Raw genomic sequence first — 17,210 nt, 5'->3', positions numbered from 1 at the left:
CGTGATTTCACCTCACTTCAACCTCTGCCCTTTAGGTTCAAGCAATTCTCCTGCCTCAGCCTTCGGAGTAACGGGGACTACAGGCTTGCACCACCATGCCTAACTAATTTTTGTATTTTTTAGTAGAGACAGGGTTTCACCATGTTGGCCAGGCTGGTCACAAACTCCTGGCCTCAAGTGATCTGCCAGCTTTGGCCTCCCAGAGTGATGGGATTACAGGCGTGAGCCACTGTGCCTGGTGGTGTGAGACACCTCAGCCTCTTGAATAGCTGGGACTACAGGTGTGCACCACCACACCCGGGTAATTTTTAAATTTTTTCGTAGAGACGGAGTCTTGCCATGTTGCCCAGGCTGTTCTTAAACTCCTGGGCTCAAGCAATTTTCCCACGTTGGCCTCCCAAAGTGCAAGAATTACAGGTGTGAGCCGCCATGCCTGGCCAGGAGTAGTTTGTGTTATTGTTGCTTGTTTTATGTTTAGTTCTGTCAACTACAATACAAAGATTATATGATTAGTAACTGAGAGGCATCTTAGGCATAAAGAAGTAAAAGTCGGCTGGGCATGGTGGCTCACGCCTGTAATCCCAGCACTTTGGGAGGCTAAGGCGGGTGGATCATGAGGTCAGATGATCGAGACCATCCTGGCCAACATGGTGAAACCCCATCTCTACTAAAAATACAAAAAAGTAGCCAGGCGTGGTGGCGTGTGCCTGTAGTCCCAGCTGCTCGGGAGGCTGAGGCAGGGGAATCACTTGACCCTGGGAGGCGGAGGTTGCAGTGAGTGGAGATCACGCCACTGTACTCCAGCCTGGCGACAGAGTGAGAATCCATCTCAAAAAAAAAAAAGAAATAAAAGTCTAAGTTTTAAAATCCTCTAAACTTAGATTTATTTCCCAGCTCTGCTGCTGATTTTTGCCCTCAGATAAGTTATTTGAAACCTACCTCATAGAGTTGTTGAGGATTATATTAATAAGAGTTATTGCATAACATGGAAGTAAATGGTTGTTATTAATCTTTGAGTTTAAGAAACTAATCATTCTGTTGATAAAATTTAACTTGGCATTTTGTCTAGGTGTTTACTGCTAAGAGGCTTATTATGTCCCTAGCTTTTCCAGTTGCCAGAGATGTCAAAACACATTTGCCATTTGAAAAAAGAGTATGGCTGTGCTTGAAGGATACCAGGTGTCAAAGCAAAGTGTTCCCTTTCTTTGTCTGCACTTAGTTTTGCCGCCTTGGTTCAAACCAGCCACCATTTACTGGGCCCCTACTGTGAATAGGGCTTGGTGAGCAGATTCAAAGCTCATCAGAAGGTGTCTGTCCTCAAATAACTCACAATATATATAAAAATCACAGATGTCTGTGGAAGGTTAATAATGTTTGTCTCTCTGTACGGGAACTGTGACTTTCACCATACAGAAAAAAGCTGGTGGAGCCAAAGCAGCAGTAAGAAAGGCTATGCAGTCTCTAGTTACCTTCCAAAAAGGTAAGGGATAAAGAAGATAAAGTTTTTAGACTTAATACTGAATTTTCTTTTTTTTTTTTTTTTTTTGAGACAGAGTCTCACTCTGTTGCCCAGGCTGGAGTGCAGTGGTGCAATGTCGGCTCACTGTAACCTCCACTCCTGGGTTCAAGTGATTCTCCTGCCTCAGCCTCCCCAGTAGCTGGGATTACAGGTGCCCACCACCGCACCCAGTTAATTTTTGTATTTTTCGTAGAGATGGGGTTTTGCCATGTTGGCCAGGCTGGTCTTGAACTCCTGACCTCAGGTGATCCGCCCATCTTAGCCTCCCAAAGTCCTGTGATTACAGGCGTGAGCCACTGTGCCTAGCCCTTAATACTAAATTTTAAAAAATTATAAATCACTCCATTTCAAATATAGATTTCAGAATGAAGGGTGTGGCTCTGTGCTGCAGTGGTTCAGAGAAGAAGTTTTGGAGTAGCTTTATGGAATCAAGTTAACCACTTACTCTGTAACCTTACGCAAATTTCTAACCTATTTATGTATCCTTAATTTTCTCACCTGGAAGATACAGATTATAATAGTGAGGATATATGTAACAACCTTGGTAGGTAAACAGGGTAACTATTATCCATGTCTTACTATGAGAACAGACTTAGAGAAGTTAAATGACCTGTTCAGATCTCCTTAAAACAATAACAATAGTAGCTAACAGGTATAGAGCACTTACTCTATGCCAGGCATTGTGTTCACACCTCTTGTGCGTTATCTCACTTGATCCTCACATTAAATCCAACAAAATCTGTGCAGTTATCCCCATTGAAAGAAAAGAACTAAATTTGGTAGGGATAATAATTTTTTAAAAACCCACTAATTTGGCTGGGCGTGGTGGCTCACGCCTATAATCCTAGCACTTTGGGAGGCCGTGGTGGGTGGATCATGAGGTCAAGAAATTGAGACCATCCTGGCCAACATGGTGAAACCCCATCTCTACTAAAAATACAAAAATTAGCTGGGCGTGGTGGCGGGCGCCTGTAGTCCCAGCTACTCGGGAGGCTGAGGCAGGAGAATCGCTTGAACCCAGCAGGCGGAGGTTGCAGTGAGCCGAAATTGTACCACTGCACTCCAGCCTCGTGATAGAGTGAGACTCTGTCTCAAAACAAAACAAAACAAAACAAAAAAAACCCACTAGTTTATATGTAATGTGAAAAATGATGAGAAATATGAAGTAATTAGCCTAGGCTTGGTATTATGCCTCTTTCTCTACTGCTAACTCCTTACTTTGCAGATCCGTCGTTCAGTTTACCCCATCTCTTTTTACCTATGTCTAATCCATTGTTTAACAAATTTGTCAACTTTTTAATGTCTATGGCGGTATTTTCTAGAAGATCTGTTGGGTACTTTTTCTACTTTTTCCCCCGTGTATGCGTTAAAACCCAAGCTTCTGGTCATTTGGATCACTTTGAATCCTCGAAGCATCATTTCCTGTGCTTGTGTATTGGTCTGTTCTAATGCTGCTAATACCTACCCGAAACTGGGTAATTTAAAAGGAAAGAGGTTTAATGGACTCACAGTTTCACATGGCTGTGGAGGCCTCACAATCATGGTAAAAGGCAAAGGAGAAGCAAAGGCAAGTCTTAAATGGTGGCAGGCAAGAGAGCGTATTCAGGGGAACTCCCCTTTATAAAACCATCAGATCTCATGAGAACTCACTGTCACAAGAACAGCAGCATGAAGGTAACTGCTCCCATGATTCAATTACCTCCCACCTGGTCCCTCCCACAGCACGTGGGAATTATGGGAGCTACAATTCAAGATGAGATTTGGTTGGGGACACAGCCAAACCATACCAGCTTCTAAATCCCATGCTAGCTTTTCTCTCTTTCAAAGTCTTTCCTTTTTACCCATTATGAATTGTTTTCTAGTCTAGAGTACTCAATAGCTTTTTATTCTTTTCAGAGCAAATATCTAGCAATGTCTAGTTCAACAGATAAAATGCTCCCCAAATACAATGTTATCTCTAAAAACAGTTGAAATTACATGTACCATTATATTGTTTTGTTTTTGAAAGTCCCAGAGATCCAGGGTTTTGTGTTCTTGAAGTCATTATAATCTAACATGAGGCCTTGCCCATAGAAAGCTGTAGGTATTTGTTTCATTGTTCAGTGGTAACCCTGCCTCTGAAAGTTAGAAATGTGTATGACTCCAAGTTTCTAGCTTAAGTGCTTAGCTAGACTGTGACCCACAAATTGACACAAGTAGAGCAAGAAAAGAAGCAGGATTTTCTTTGGGAATGGTGGAGGTAATAGGTTTAGTTTTATCATCCAGTTTCAGATTTCTCAGGCTAGACTCTGTAGACACTGGTGTTCTGTTATAAAGAAACTGAGTGTCAGTGCCCACCATCCTAGAGAAAGAGTACTTCCTTTCTGAGGGAAGCCAGTGTACTTGGCAGCCTGGTTTCTGCTGTGGGGTGTCTTCTTGATCTATAATTTACCTTTCACTTCAGAAAGCTTTCACTGTCCAATGGGGCAGCTACACTTTACCTTGAAAAGACTTATGCATGCTCAGTTTCACAGAACTTTTCTCATTATATTTTTATCTCAAATTGGATATCCCAGATAAATCCTAGAAAAATGCATTATGATCTGAAAGGAAGGAAATTACAAAGCCATCTCTAGGTAAAGCAAGGTGAGAGAAACCCAGTGATAGCCTCTCAAGGTTTGTAATACCCCATAGGTGAAGATTTATCCTAAAATGCAAGACTCTTAACTGTAATTTTAGCAGAGTAGGTGGTAGTTGGATTTGTCAGTCTTTCTACATGGCAATAATTATGTTCATTTGGACAAAACAAGAATGTTGATGTCTAGATGCCAAATTAATTGTAGCCAAGATGAGTTTGAGATTAGTTGATGTTTGTAGCCTTTGTTGATCTCTAGTCATATCATGAATACTTGAAGGAATAACTTCAGCACCCCACCTCCACTTGTTCCCATCTACTTTGAAGTGGAAGCCTACTCTTGTGGTTATGTTGCTTAACCACTCTTTGGTTTCTCTTTCAGTCTCACTTTTTCTGTTTTAACAGCTGTTTTCTTTTTTACCACAGTGTTTGTTCATATATGCACTCCTGTCATCTGCTCGTAGATTTTTTCCTTTATATGGTTTTTCAAAATTTGTTCCTTATTAATATTTACTGAAATAATTATTTTAACATGTAACTTTCAGTGGCATTTCAAAATACTCTGTGATGTCTTTAAGTAGCATAAAAAATGTCAAACCTTTTCAACTAGAGCATAGCTCTCACATTGGATATTACAGTGGCAGGTGCTACCAAATGATGTTAGCTTTGTTTCTTTTTCAGACTCTTGGGGCTAGTCAAAAGAAAAATCCCTAAGCTGTCTGTACCACTGCACCCTTCCCTTTGGCACTAATCCAGGAAGAAGCTTTTGGAAAGCTGCCACTTGGGGGATCCAAATTAATAGATCTATTCATATTTTACTTATACATATGAAGATGATCTTAAAGGGCCCTCTAAGTATTATTCTTCCTTCACCCTAAAGAATAGAAAGTTAGGCTGGGCACAGTGGCTCATGCCTGTATAATCCCAGCACTTTGGTAGGCCAAGGCGGGCAGATCATGAGGTCAGGAGATCAAGACCATCCTGGCTAACATGGTGAAACCCCGTCTCTACTAAAAAAAAAAAAAAAAATTAGCTGGGCATGGTGGCGGGTGCCTGTAGTCCCAGCTACTCGGGAGGCTGAGGCAGGAGAATGGCGTGAACCCGGGAGGCGGAGCTTGCAGTGAGCCGAGATCATGCCACTGCATTCCAGCCTGAGTGACAGAGTGAGACTCTGTCTCAAAACAAAAAAAGAATAGAAAGTTAATACATTGGCCGGGCATAGTGGCTCACGCCTGTAATCCCAGCACTTTGGGAGGCTGAGGCTGGCGGATCACGAGGTCAGGAGATTGAGACCATCCTGGCTAACACGGTGAAACCCCATCTCTACTAAAAATACAAAAAATTAGCTGGGCGTGGTGGCGGGTGCCCGTAGTCCCAGCTACTCAGGAGGCTGAAGCAGGAGAATGGTGTGAACCCGGGAGGCAGAGGTTGCAGTGAGCCAAGATAGTGCCACTGCACTCCAGCCTGGGCGACAGAGCGAGACTCCTTCTCAAAAAAAAAAAAAAAAAAAAAAAAGAAGTTAATACATTAGCCCAGGTTCTGGGGTGGATCATCTCCATCATCTTGGGCAAATTACATAACCTCTCTAAGCCTCACTTTCCTCATTTGCAAAATGGGGATAATAATGGTTTCTCCATAGGACTGTCAGAAAGAGTATTCACTCAGCAACTGCCCATTGAGTTCCTACTACATACCAGGCACTGTTACTCATGAACAACACAGAAAGCAGCACATAAATAAGGGAGAATGAGGCTGACTAGGTGGAACTACTCTAGCAAGGATGGTTAAAGGTCTCTTTGAGAAGGTGAAACTCTTACTCCAGCTCTTAGTATGAAGCAAATTAAAAATTAAATAAATAAAAATTTAGAAAAAGAGAAGGTGATGTTGGAGTGAAGATCTTGAATGATGAAAAGGAGATTGTTAGGTAAAGATAAGGCAAACAGTTTCAGGCAGAAGTTCAAAGTTCTGGTAAGATTGTTACATAAAGATAAGGCAGAACAGAAAGTTCAGAGTCCTGGTACAGAAACAAAGTTGGTATGACAGAAAAGATCAGTGTGGAAAAGTGACGAGAGATATGGTAGGAGAGATGGGCTAGATACTGTAGGCTAAGGCAAGGAGTTTGGATTTTACTTGAGATGCAGTGAGACTCCATTTTAGGGAATTAAGCAGAGAGATAATATAATTTATGTTTTAGAACATGTGGAAAGAAAGAACAGAAAACAGCATACAAGGATATATTGCTTGGGCTAGGATTTGAACAATGGAGATGGGAGGAAACTATTTGATTTGGGATGTATTTTGAAGATAGACAAAATTAGGACTTGCTGATGGATTGGATGTGGCATGTATAAGAAAGAAGGATGAGGTCAGGCACAGTGGCTCACTCCTGTAATCCCAGCACTTTGGGAGGCTGAGGCAGGCAGATCGCTTGAGGCCAGGAGTTCCAAACCAGCCTGGCCAACATGGTGAAACCCCATCTCTACTAAAAATACCAAAATTAGCTGGGCATGGTGGCGCATGCCTGTAATCCCAGCTACTTGGGAGGCTGAGGCAGGAGAATCGCTTGAATCTGGGAGGCAGAGGTTGCAGCGAACCGAAATTGCACCACTGCACTCCAGCCTGGGGACAGAGTGAGATTCCGTCTCAGAAAAAAAAAAAAAAAAGATGTACTACTGGATTTTAACCTGAGCATTTCCTGGGATAGGGCAGTTTAGGGGTAAAAATTAAGTGTGGTTTTGGACATGTTAAAGTTTAGATGTTTATTGCACATCCAAGCAAAGATTTTAAGAAGGGGCAGTTAGCTTTATGAGACTGGAGGTACAGGTTTTAGAGAGTTGTCAGCATGTAGGTGATATTTAAAGCCATGGAACTAAATGAAGTTAGCTAGGGAGAGCAGAGGTGTGTTAGAAAATCCAAAGACCAGGCATGAATGTCTGGTAAGTTCAAGGGACTGAATGTAAAAATGCTTATTAGCCTATACTAAATGCCAAAGTGTGTGCTGTGATTGTTTTGGGGGCTTTATTTCTTGGAGATATCTTCAGCTTCAAGTACATAAGGTTGGTACAGTTACAAAAGACAAAGAGGGCCCAAACTTCAGCATTGTCATACCTCTTCTCCTCTCTTCAGGGAGCCACATGACTGCTTGTTTGGGATCTATATTTACTTCCCATCTTGCCCCATGTCTTGGGTGTTTCTTCATGAAATCACCTTGAAGGGTAGAACATGCTGTGATATTGGCTTTGGAACATTGTGTTAGGTGAGGTAGGCTCCTCTAGGGCTTTGTGCAGAGAAACCTTATTGGTTTGTGGGTTTACTAAGTTGCCTCTGGGGATTAGCTAGAATGAAAGTTTCTTTTCAACAAATACTGATATATGCAGTAAGAAGAAAGAGGGTCATAATGTATTGTCACCACACTCACTGTGATGCCTTTGCCTAAAGGTAGATTGTAAGCATGAAGCCTGGGTGAAGAGGCCCAAAACATTGCTTCTAAGAAGTTTTCACAAGACTTTCCATAAAAGACAGGGAAAGCCCAGGTCTCAGAGTTCACCCAACTTTGGTGTCAAGACCTCTCCACCGTTCTGTTATACCTGTGGCCTCTCCTCCCTAGATTTACTTGTCTTAGAGATTTATTACTAATAGTTTTCAAATCCAAAGAAGGCTGGAATTCAGTTTCCATCTCATACACTGACAGGACAGGAATTGTTCGAACCCTAAAGTGAACCATTTCCAGACCTTGTGATTCAAATATTATTTAAAATGTGACTACCTTGGCTTTGATGATAAAAGTCACAATTAACAAATAAATGAATGAATGAATCAATTCCAATGTGTGCTTTGTTCTTATCCCTTAAAAGGCTCTAATGCTCCGTGTCGTAGTCTGCAGCATACAAAAAAACATGGAAGTGCTGGGCTTGCACCTCAAACCAAGCAGGTGTGTGTAGAGTATGAAAGAGAGGAGACTGTGGTGAGTCCCTGGACGATACCTTCAGAAATCCATAAGATTCTTCATGAGAGTCACAATTCCCTTCTACAAGTAAGCATTGTTCTAGATTTTGTTTGTCTAGTGATTGCTCTATGTTCTTCAGGTTTTTTGTTTGTTTGTTTGTTTTTTAGTTTGTTTTTTGTGGGATGTGGAAATACTGAAAAGTTTTTAGGTCAGTTTGAAATTGTGATGCAAAGTATCTTCCCTTTTGGCTTAGTACTCCAGCATTTGTCTTTCAGAATTCTCTGTGACTGTATTTTTTAACTAAAAAATGACCAAAATTTAAGAACATAAAATCGTACTACAAGTATCAACATCCATTCTGCCCTGTCTTCAGATCCGGTGCCAGCATCTCATTGTGTGAGATGATGTTCAGCTCTTGTCCATCTGGATGTGCTGGGCAATCACAGCCCTATTTCCTGGCACATTTCCTTCAGCCTTTTGATGAATGAGCAACTCTATAATTTTTGGAAAGCTTAGTTCACATTCCAGGTTTTTTTGTTTTTGTTTTTTTCTTTGTTTTTAGGGGCTAGGACCACAACTGTCTTTTCAATTTAATAGGACTTGTCTCCAACTGAAGAGGAAGAGCCAGAGCATCCTTTTGGGGTGGGCAGTGTGGACAGCGTGTCTGAGAGCACTGGCAGCATCCTCAGCAAGCTGGACTGGAATGCCATCGAAGACATGGTGGCCAGCGTGGAGGACCAGGGCCTGTCTGTCCACTGGGCCCTGGACGTGTAAGACCTGGATATCATTCTGTTTCCGTGCACAGGCCAGCACTTCAGTAATGTGGTTCTGAAAGATTAACAGGTTTAAGGGACAGAAGCAATGAAAGAAGCAATGTGAATTTTCCATTTGCTGTCATATTATTACCTGGATTAGCCATTACAAGAGGAAAAATAAACATTTCTCAATAACTTTGCCTTTATGGGGAAAGGGTTGACTATTGATGTATTATGTTTTTGTATTTGATGCATCATTAGGCATAATTTTTAAAATGATAAGTACCTTTCAAGCCAAGTTTGCATAACCTACTTTCAATAAAAATCCTCTATCTTGCCTCCTCCTTTATTACCCTCTGAGTTTTGAGAAACAATCATATATAGGTGAATCTAATAGGAAAAAAAAAATCTTTTCATTGAGAAGAAAATCAGTCTCACCTGAGAACTCAATTATGAACCCTATATTAAAATACCTATGCAGGGTTTAGCCTAGGAGTGAAAAGAAAAACCAACTACCTTTTACCAGCGCTGAATTTCTAAATAAGCCAAGTTTCATGGAGGCCAGGAGATCTTCTGTCTTCTGCCCTGTAGCCTGAAGCCTTGGAGGAAGAAACAGGCATGGATGCTTTGGGCAGGAAAGTAAGGGAATATGACTCTGGCCTCTAGAAGGCTTATCTTAAACTTGTAAGAACCATGGTACAAAGACCTGATTAGTTTTTGGTATTGTGCTCCAACAATGTCATAGTTTTAAGAGATAATTTTTATGAGAATTGACTAAGAACTAGGATCCTTCAACTACTTCATCAATGTTTGGTATAATATCAAAGCACACTATTATCTGAAAAAGCTATTAAATACCCCTCTTTTTCCAAATATCTACCTGTGTGAAGCCAGATTTTACAACATATTGCAGCAAGTTGAATGCAGAAGCAGGTATGGTAATTCAGCTGCCTTCTATTAAGCTAAACATTAAAGAGATTTGTAGAACTATAAAACAATGCCACTCTCCTTACCAAATTGTTTTAGAAAATAGCTTTATATGCTAACATTATTGTTAATTGTCATTTAATTGTTATTGTCATTTAAAATATTTTAAAATATTTTCTGTTAGTTTCTTTTTTGTATATTCTATGGGTATTTTATTGATACATGATAGTTGTACATTTTTATGGGGTGCATGTGATATTTTGATATGTGCATACAATATGTAACAATCAAATCAGGGTAATTGGGATATTCATCACCTCAAACATTTATCATTTATTTGTGTTGGAAACATTCAAACCTTTTCTTCTAGCTATTTATCCATTGTTGGATACTTATATCAATTGTGTATCTTAGCTGTTGTGAATAGAGCTGCAATAAATGTGGGAGTGCAGATATCTCTTTGATATACTGATTTTCTTTCTTTTGGATATATACCCAGCTATGGGATTGCTAGATCATATGGTAGTTCTATTTTTAATTATTTGAGGAACCTCCATACTGTTTTCCATAGCTGCTATACTAATTTGCATTCCCACCAAGGGTGTATGAGCATTCCCCTGTATCTGTATGCCCACAAGCATTTATTTTCCATCTTTTCTATAATAGTCATTTTAACCAGGGTGCAATGATACCTCATTATGGTATTGACTTCCTTTTTTCTGATGATTAGTAGTATCGAGCGTTTTTTCATATACCTGTTGGCCATTTGTATGTCATCTTTTGAGAAATGTCCATTCAGATATTTTGTCCATTTTGTATTAGGATTGTTTTTTGTTACTAAGTTGTTTGAGTTCTTTGTATATTGTGGCTATTAATTCTTTGCTGGATGGGTAGCTTGCAAATATTTTCTCCCATTCTTTAGGTTGTCTTTTCACTTTGTTGATTGTTTTCTTTGCTGTGCAGAAGCTTTTCAGCTTGATGTAATTCTGTTTGTCAATTTTTGCTTTCATTGTCTGTGCTTTTGAGGTTTTACTCAGAAAAAATCTCTGCCTAGACCAGTGTCCTGAAATGTTTCCCAAATGTTTCTTTCAAGTAGTTTCATAGTTTCAGGTCTCACATTTAAGTCTAATCTATTTTGGTTTTTATGTATGATTTATACGGGTGTAGTTTCATTCTTCTGCAATGGACATCTAGTTTTCTTGGCAGCATTTATTGAAGAGGAGAGTATCCTTTCCCCATTGTATGTTCTTGATGCCTTTACCAAAAATGAGCTGGCTGTAAATGCATGGATTTATTGATAGTTTTTTGTTTTGTTTTTTGTCTTGTTTTTGTTTTTGTTTTTGTCTTTGTTTTGAGACAGGATCTCACTTTGTTCTCCAGGCTGGAATGCAGTGGTGTGATGTTGGCTCACTGCAGCCTTGACCGCCCAGGCTCAAGCGATCTTCCCACCTCAACTACCCAAGTAGCTGGGACTACAGGTGCACACCACCATGCCTGGCTAATTTTTTGTGGTTTTCATAGAGACAGTGTTTCATGTTGCCCAGGCTCATCTCGAACTCTTGAGCTCCAGTGATCCTCCCTCCTTGGCCTCCCAAAATGCTTGGATTAGAAGGATGGGCCACTGCACCCAACCTATTGATAGCTTCTTTATTCTATTCTGTTGGTCTATGTGTTTTTATGCCAGTTCCGTGCTGTTTTTGTTTTTATAACTGTGTAATAATAACACATGGAGAGATGGAAATTCACTTTTGTCACCCAGGCTGGAGTGCAATGGCACAATCTCGGCTCACTGCAACCTCCGCTTCCTGGGTTTAAGTGATTCTTCTGCTTCAGCCTCCTGAGTAGCTGGGACTACAGGCGCCTGCCACCATGCTCGGCTAATTTTGGGGGGGGGGTTTTTGTTTGTTTTTTGGTTTTTTTTTAGTAGAGATGGGGTTTCACAATGTTGGCCAGGCTGGCCTTGAACTCCTGTCCTCAGGTGATCTGCCTGCCTTGGCCTCCCAAAGTGCTGGGATTACAGGCATGAGCCACCATGCCCACCTGAATTATGGTGTATTATCATTATTATTTTTTAGACAGAGTTTCACTCTGTCACCCAGGCTGGAGTGCAGTGGCGCAGTCTCAGCTCACTACAACCTCTTCCTCCAAGGTTCAAGCAATTCTTGTGTCTTAGCCTCCTGAGTAGCTGGGACTAAAGGCGCATGCCATCATGCCCGGCTGCTTTTCTGTATTTTTAGTAGAGATGGGGTTTCACCTTGTTGGCCAGGCTGGTCTCTTAACTCCTGACCTCAGGTGATCTGCCCACTTAGACCTCCCAAAGTGCTGGGATTACAGGCATGAGCCACTGTGCCTGTCCTGGAGCATAGTTAGAACCCAATGCAAAGAATCTAAGAACCATGATAAAACTACAGGAGCTGATAACCAGAATAACCAGTTTAGAGAGGAACAAAACTGACCTGATAGAGCTGGAAAACACAACACAGGAAATTCACTGTGCAATCACAAGTATCAATAACAGAACAGGCCAGGTGGAGAAAAGAATCTCAGAGCTTGAAGACTTATCTTTCTGAAATAAAACATGCAGACAAGAATAAAGAAAAGAGAATGAAAAGGAACTAACAAAACCTCCAAGAAATATGGGATTATGTAAAAAGACATCCTATGACTGATTGGGGTACCTGAAAGAGATGGGGAGAACAGAATCAAGTTGGAAAACATTCTTCAGGATATCATCCAGGAGAACTTCCCCAACCTAGCAAGACAGGCCAAAATTCAAATTCAGGAAATCCAGAGAACCCCAGTAAGATACTTTACAAGAAAACCCCAAAACACACCATCATCACATTTGCCAAGGTCAAAATGAAAGAAAAAGTGTTAAGGGCAGCCAGAGAGGCCGGGTCACCTAAAAAAAGTAAGCCCATCAGACTAACAGCATATCTCTCAGTGGAAACCCAACAAGCCAAAAGAGATTGGTGGCCAATATTCAACATTCTTAAAGAAAAGAATTACCAACCCAGAATTTCATATCCAGCCAAACTAAGCTTCATAAATGAAAGAGAAATAAGCTCCTTTTCAGACAAGCAAATGCTGAGGGAATACATCTCCACCAAGCCTGCCTTGCAAGAGCTCCTGAAGGAAGTACTAGATGTGGAAAGGAAAAACCATTACCAGCCACTACAAAAGCACACTGAAGTATACAGACCAGTGACGCTATGAAGCAACCACATAAAACAAGTCTGCAGAATAACCAGTTAGCATCATGATGACAGGATCAGATTCACACATAACAGTATTAACCTTAAATGTAAATGGGCTTAATGCCACAATTAAAAGACATAAAATGGCAAGCTGGATAGAGTCAAGCCCCATTAGTATTCTGTCTTCAAGAGACACATCTCACATCCAAAGACACACATAGGCTCAAAATAAAGGGAGGGAGGAAAAATGGAAAACAGAAAAAAGCTGGGGTCACAATCCTGGTTTCTGACAAAACAGACTTTAAACCAACAAAGATAAAAAAAGAAGGCCATTACATAATGGTAAAGGGTTCAATTCAACAAGAGCTAACTATCCTAAATATATATACACCCAATATAGGAGCACTCAGATTCATAAAGCAAGTTCTTAGAGACCTTCAAAGATTCCCACACAGTAATAGTGGACACTTTAACACCCCACTGACAATATTAGATCATCAAGACAGAAAATCAACAAAGATATTCAGGTCCTGAACTCAGCTCTGGATCAAGTGGACCTGATAGATATCTACAGAACTGTCCATCCCAAAACAACAGAATATACATTTTTCTCATCACATGGCACTCTAAAATTGATCACATAATTGGAAGTAAAACACCCCTCAGCAAGTGCAAAAGAACTGAAAGCAAACTGCTCAGACCACAGCACAATCAAGTTAGAACTCAAGATTAAGAAACTCACTCAAAACCATACAACTACGTGGAAATTGATCAACCTGCTCCTGAATGACTCCTGAGTAAATAATGAAATTAAGGCAGACATCAAGAAGTTATTTGAAATTAAAGAGAACAAAGAGACAATGTACCAGAATCTCTGGGACACAGGTAAAGCAGTGTTAATGGGGAAATTTATAGCACTAAATCCCCACAACAAAAAGATCTCAAATCAACAACTTAACATCACAACTAAACTAGAGGCCAGGCATGGTGGCTCATGCCTGTGATCCCAGCACTTTGGGAGGCCGAGTTGGGTGGAGTGCTTGAGCTCAGGAGTTTGAGACCAGCCTGGCTAACATGGTGAAATCCTGCCTCTACTAAAAATACAAAAATTAGCCGGTCACGATGGTGCACACCTGTAATCCCAGCTACTTGAGAGGCTGAGGCAGGAGAATTGATTGAACCTGGGAGATGGAGGGTGCAGTGAACCAAGATCGCACCACTACACTCCAGCCTGGGCAACAGAGTGAGACTCCATCTCAAAACAAAAAACAAACCAAACAACAACAACAAAAAACTAGAGAACCAAGAGCAAACAAATCCCAAAGCTAGCAGAGACAAGAAATAACCAAGATCAGAGCAGAACTGAAGGAAATAGAGACATGAAAAAACCTTTCAAAGAATTAATCCAGGAGTTGTTTTTTTTTTTTTTGAAAAAATTAATTGACTGCTAGCTAGACTAATAAAGAAGAAAAAGAGAAGAACCAAACAGACACAATCAGAAATGATAAGGGGGATATCACCACTGACCCCACAGAAATACAACCAACCATCAGAGAATACTATAAACACCTCTATGCACATAAACTAGAAAATCTAGAAGAAATAGATAAATTCCTGGACATATACACCCTCCCAAGACTGAACCAGGAAGAAATTGAATTCCTGTATAGATCAAGAACAATTTCTGAAATTGAGTCACTTATAAATAGCCTACCAACCAAAATAAGCCCAGGACCAGACGGATTTATAGCTGAATTGTATCAGAGATACAAAGAAGAGCTGGTACCATTTTTACTGAAACTATTTCAAGCAATTGAAAAGGAGCAACTCCTCCCTCATTTTATAAGGCCAGCATCATCCTAATTCCAAAACCTGGCAGAGATATGACAAAAAAAGAAAACTTCAGGCCAATATCCCTGATGAACATTGATACAAAAATTCTCAATAACATTAATACTGGCAAACCAAATCCAGCAGCACATCAAAAAGCTTATCCACCATGATCAAGTCGGCTTGCTCCCTGGGATGCACTGTTGATTCAACATATGCAAATCAATAAATGTAATTCATCACATAAACAGAATGAAAGACAAACCACATGATTATCTTGACACAGAAAAGGCCTTTGATAAAATTCAACATCCTTTATGTTAAAAACTCTCAATAAACTAGGTATTGAAGGAACATACCTCTAAATAATAAGGGCCATATATGACAAACTCACAGCCAGTATCATACTGAATGGGCAAAAGCTGGAAGCATTTCCCTTGAAAACTGGCACAAGACAAGGATGCCTTCTCACCACTCATATTCAACATAGTATTGGAAATTCTGGCCAGGGAAATCAGGCAAGAGAAAGAAAAAGCATATTCAAATAGGAAGAGAGGAAGTTAAATTATCTTTGTTTGCAGGTGATGTGATCCTATATCTAGAAAACCCCATTGTCTCAGCCCAAAAGCTTCCTAAGCTGATAAGCAACTTGAGCAAAGTTTCAGGATACAAAATTAATGTGCAAAAATCACTGGCATTCCTTTTCACCAACAACAGACAAGCAGATAACCAAATTATGAATGAACTCTGATTCTCAATTGCTACAAAGAGAATAAAATACCTAGGAACACAGCTAACAAGGGAAATGACTTCTTCAAGATGAACCACAAAGCACTGCTCGAGAAATCAGAGAGGACACAAACAAATGGAAAAACATTCCATCCTCATGGATAGGAGGAATCAATATCATGGAAGTAGCCATACTGCCCAAAGTAATTTATAGATTCAATGCTATTCTCCTTAAACTACCATTAGCATTCTTCACAGAATTAGAAGAAACTATTTTAAAATTCATATGGAACAACAAGAACAAAAAGCCCAAATAGCCAAGACAATTCTAAACAAAAAGAACAAAGCTGGAGGCATCATGCTACCTGACTTCAAAGTATACTACAAAGCTACAGTAACCAAAACAGCATGGTACTTGGACAGAAACAGACACATAGACCAATGGAACAGAATAGAGAATTCAAAAATAAGACCACATAGCTATAACCATCTGATCTTCGACAAACCTGATAAAAGCAAGCAAAGGGAAAATGATTCCCTTTTTAATAAATGGTGCTAGGAGAACTGGCTAGTCATATGCAGAAAGTTGAAACTGGATCCCTTCCTTATACCTTATACAAAAATTAACTCAAGATGGATTAAAGATTTAAATATAAAACCCAAAACTATAAAAACCCTAGAAGAAAATCTAGGCAGTACCATTCAGAACATCAGCACTGGCAAAGGTTTCACAATGAAAATGCTAAAGCACAGCAACAAAAGCAAAAGTTGATGAATGGGATCTAATTGAACTAAATAGCTTCTGCACAGCAAAAGAAACTATCATCAGAGTGAACAGACAACCTACAGAATGGGAGAAAATTTTTGTACTCTATCTGACAAAGGTCTAATATCCAGAGTCTACAAGAAACGTAAGCAAATTTACAAGAAAAAAAAAACCCATTAAAAGCTGGGCAAATGACATGAACAAACACTTCTCAGAAGGAGACACACATGTGGCCAAGCAAACATGTAAAAAAAGCTCAACATAACTGATCATTAGAGAAATGCAAATTAAAACCACAATGAGATATTTAAGATGTCAAGAAACAACAGGTGCTGGTGAGGTTGTGGAGAAAAAGGAATGCCTTTACACTGTTGGCGGAAGTGTAAATTAGTTCAGCCATTGTGGAAGACAGTGTGGCATGATTCCTCAAAGACCTAGAGGTAGAAATACCATTGGACCCAGTAATCCCATTACTGGGTATTTACCCAAAGAAATATAAATCATTCTATTATAAAGATAATGCATGCATATGTTCATTGCAGCACTGTTCACGATAACAAATACTGGAATCAACCCAAATGCCCATCAACGATAGACTGGATAAAGAAAATGTGGTACATATACACCATGGAATACTATGCAGCCATAAAAATAATGAGATCATGTCCTTTTCAGGAACATGGATGAAGCTGGGAGCCATAATCATCAGTAAACTAACACAGGAACAGAAAACCAAACACTGCATGTTCTCACTTATAAGTAGGAGCTGAATGATGGGAACACATGGACACATCGCGGGGGGGTGGGGGGGAACAACACGCACTGGGGCCTGTCAGGAGGGTAGGGGGAAGGAGAGCATCAGGAAGAATAACTAATGGATGCTGGGCTTAATATCTAGGTGATGGGATGATCTGTGCAGCAAACCAC

The 17,210-nt window shown here is 40.2% G+C and overlaps 1 protein-coding gene across 11 annotated transcripts in view; it reads left to right on the top strand.

The window, feature by feature from the left end:
* Nucleotides 1-10,216, top strand: part of CPLANE1 (ciliogenesis and planar polarity effector complex subunit 1) — a 149,939-nt gene extending 139,723 nt beyond the window's left edge. For 7 of the 11 annotated variants that reach the window (XM_063724087.1, XM_024247401.3, XM_024247400.3 and 4 more), the window contains 2 exons: nucleotides 7,988-8,166; nucleotides 8,642-10,216. In XM_063724087.1, the coding sequence (XP_063580157.1) occupies nucleotides 7,988-8,166; nucleotides 8,642-8,911 (449 nt within the window). In that variant the 3' untranslated portion in view covers nucleotides 8,912-10,216. Of the gene's footprint in view, nucleotides 1-1,413; nucleotides 1,481-7,987; nucleotides 8,167-8,641 lie in introns of those variants that run through there. The other 4 variants (XM_054555489.2, XM_054555488.2, XM_024247406.3 and 1 more) reach the window with 2 other exon arrangements.
* The last annotated feature ends 6,994 nt before the right edge of the window (nucleotides 10,217-17,210 follow it).

Source organism: Pongo abelii, chromosome 4 (genome assembly GCF_028885655.2).
Source record: "Pongo abelii isolate AG06213 chromosome 4, NHGRI_mPonAbe1-v2.0_pri, whole genome shotgun sequence".
NCBI classification, from domain to species: Eukaryota; Metazoa; Chordata; class Mammalia; order Primates; family Hominidae; genus Pongo; species Pongo abelii.
This window is presented reverse-complemented; position numbering and strand designations above follow the sequence as displayed.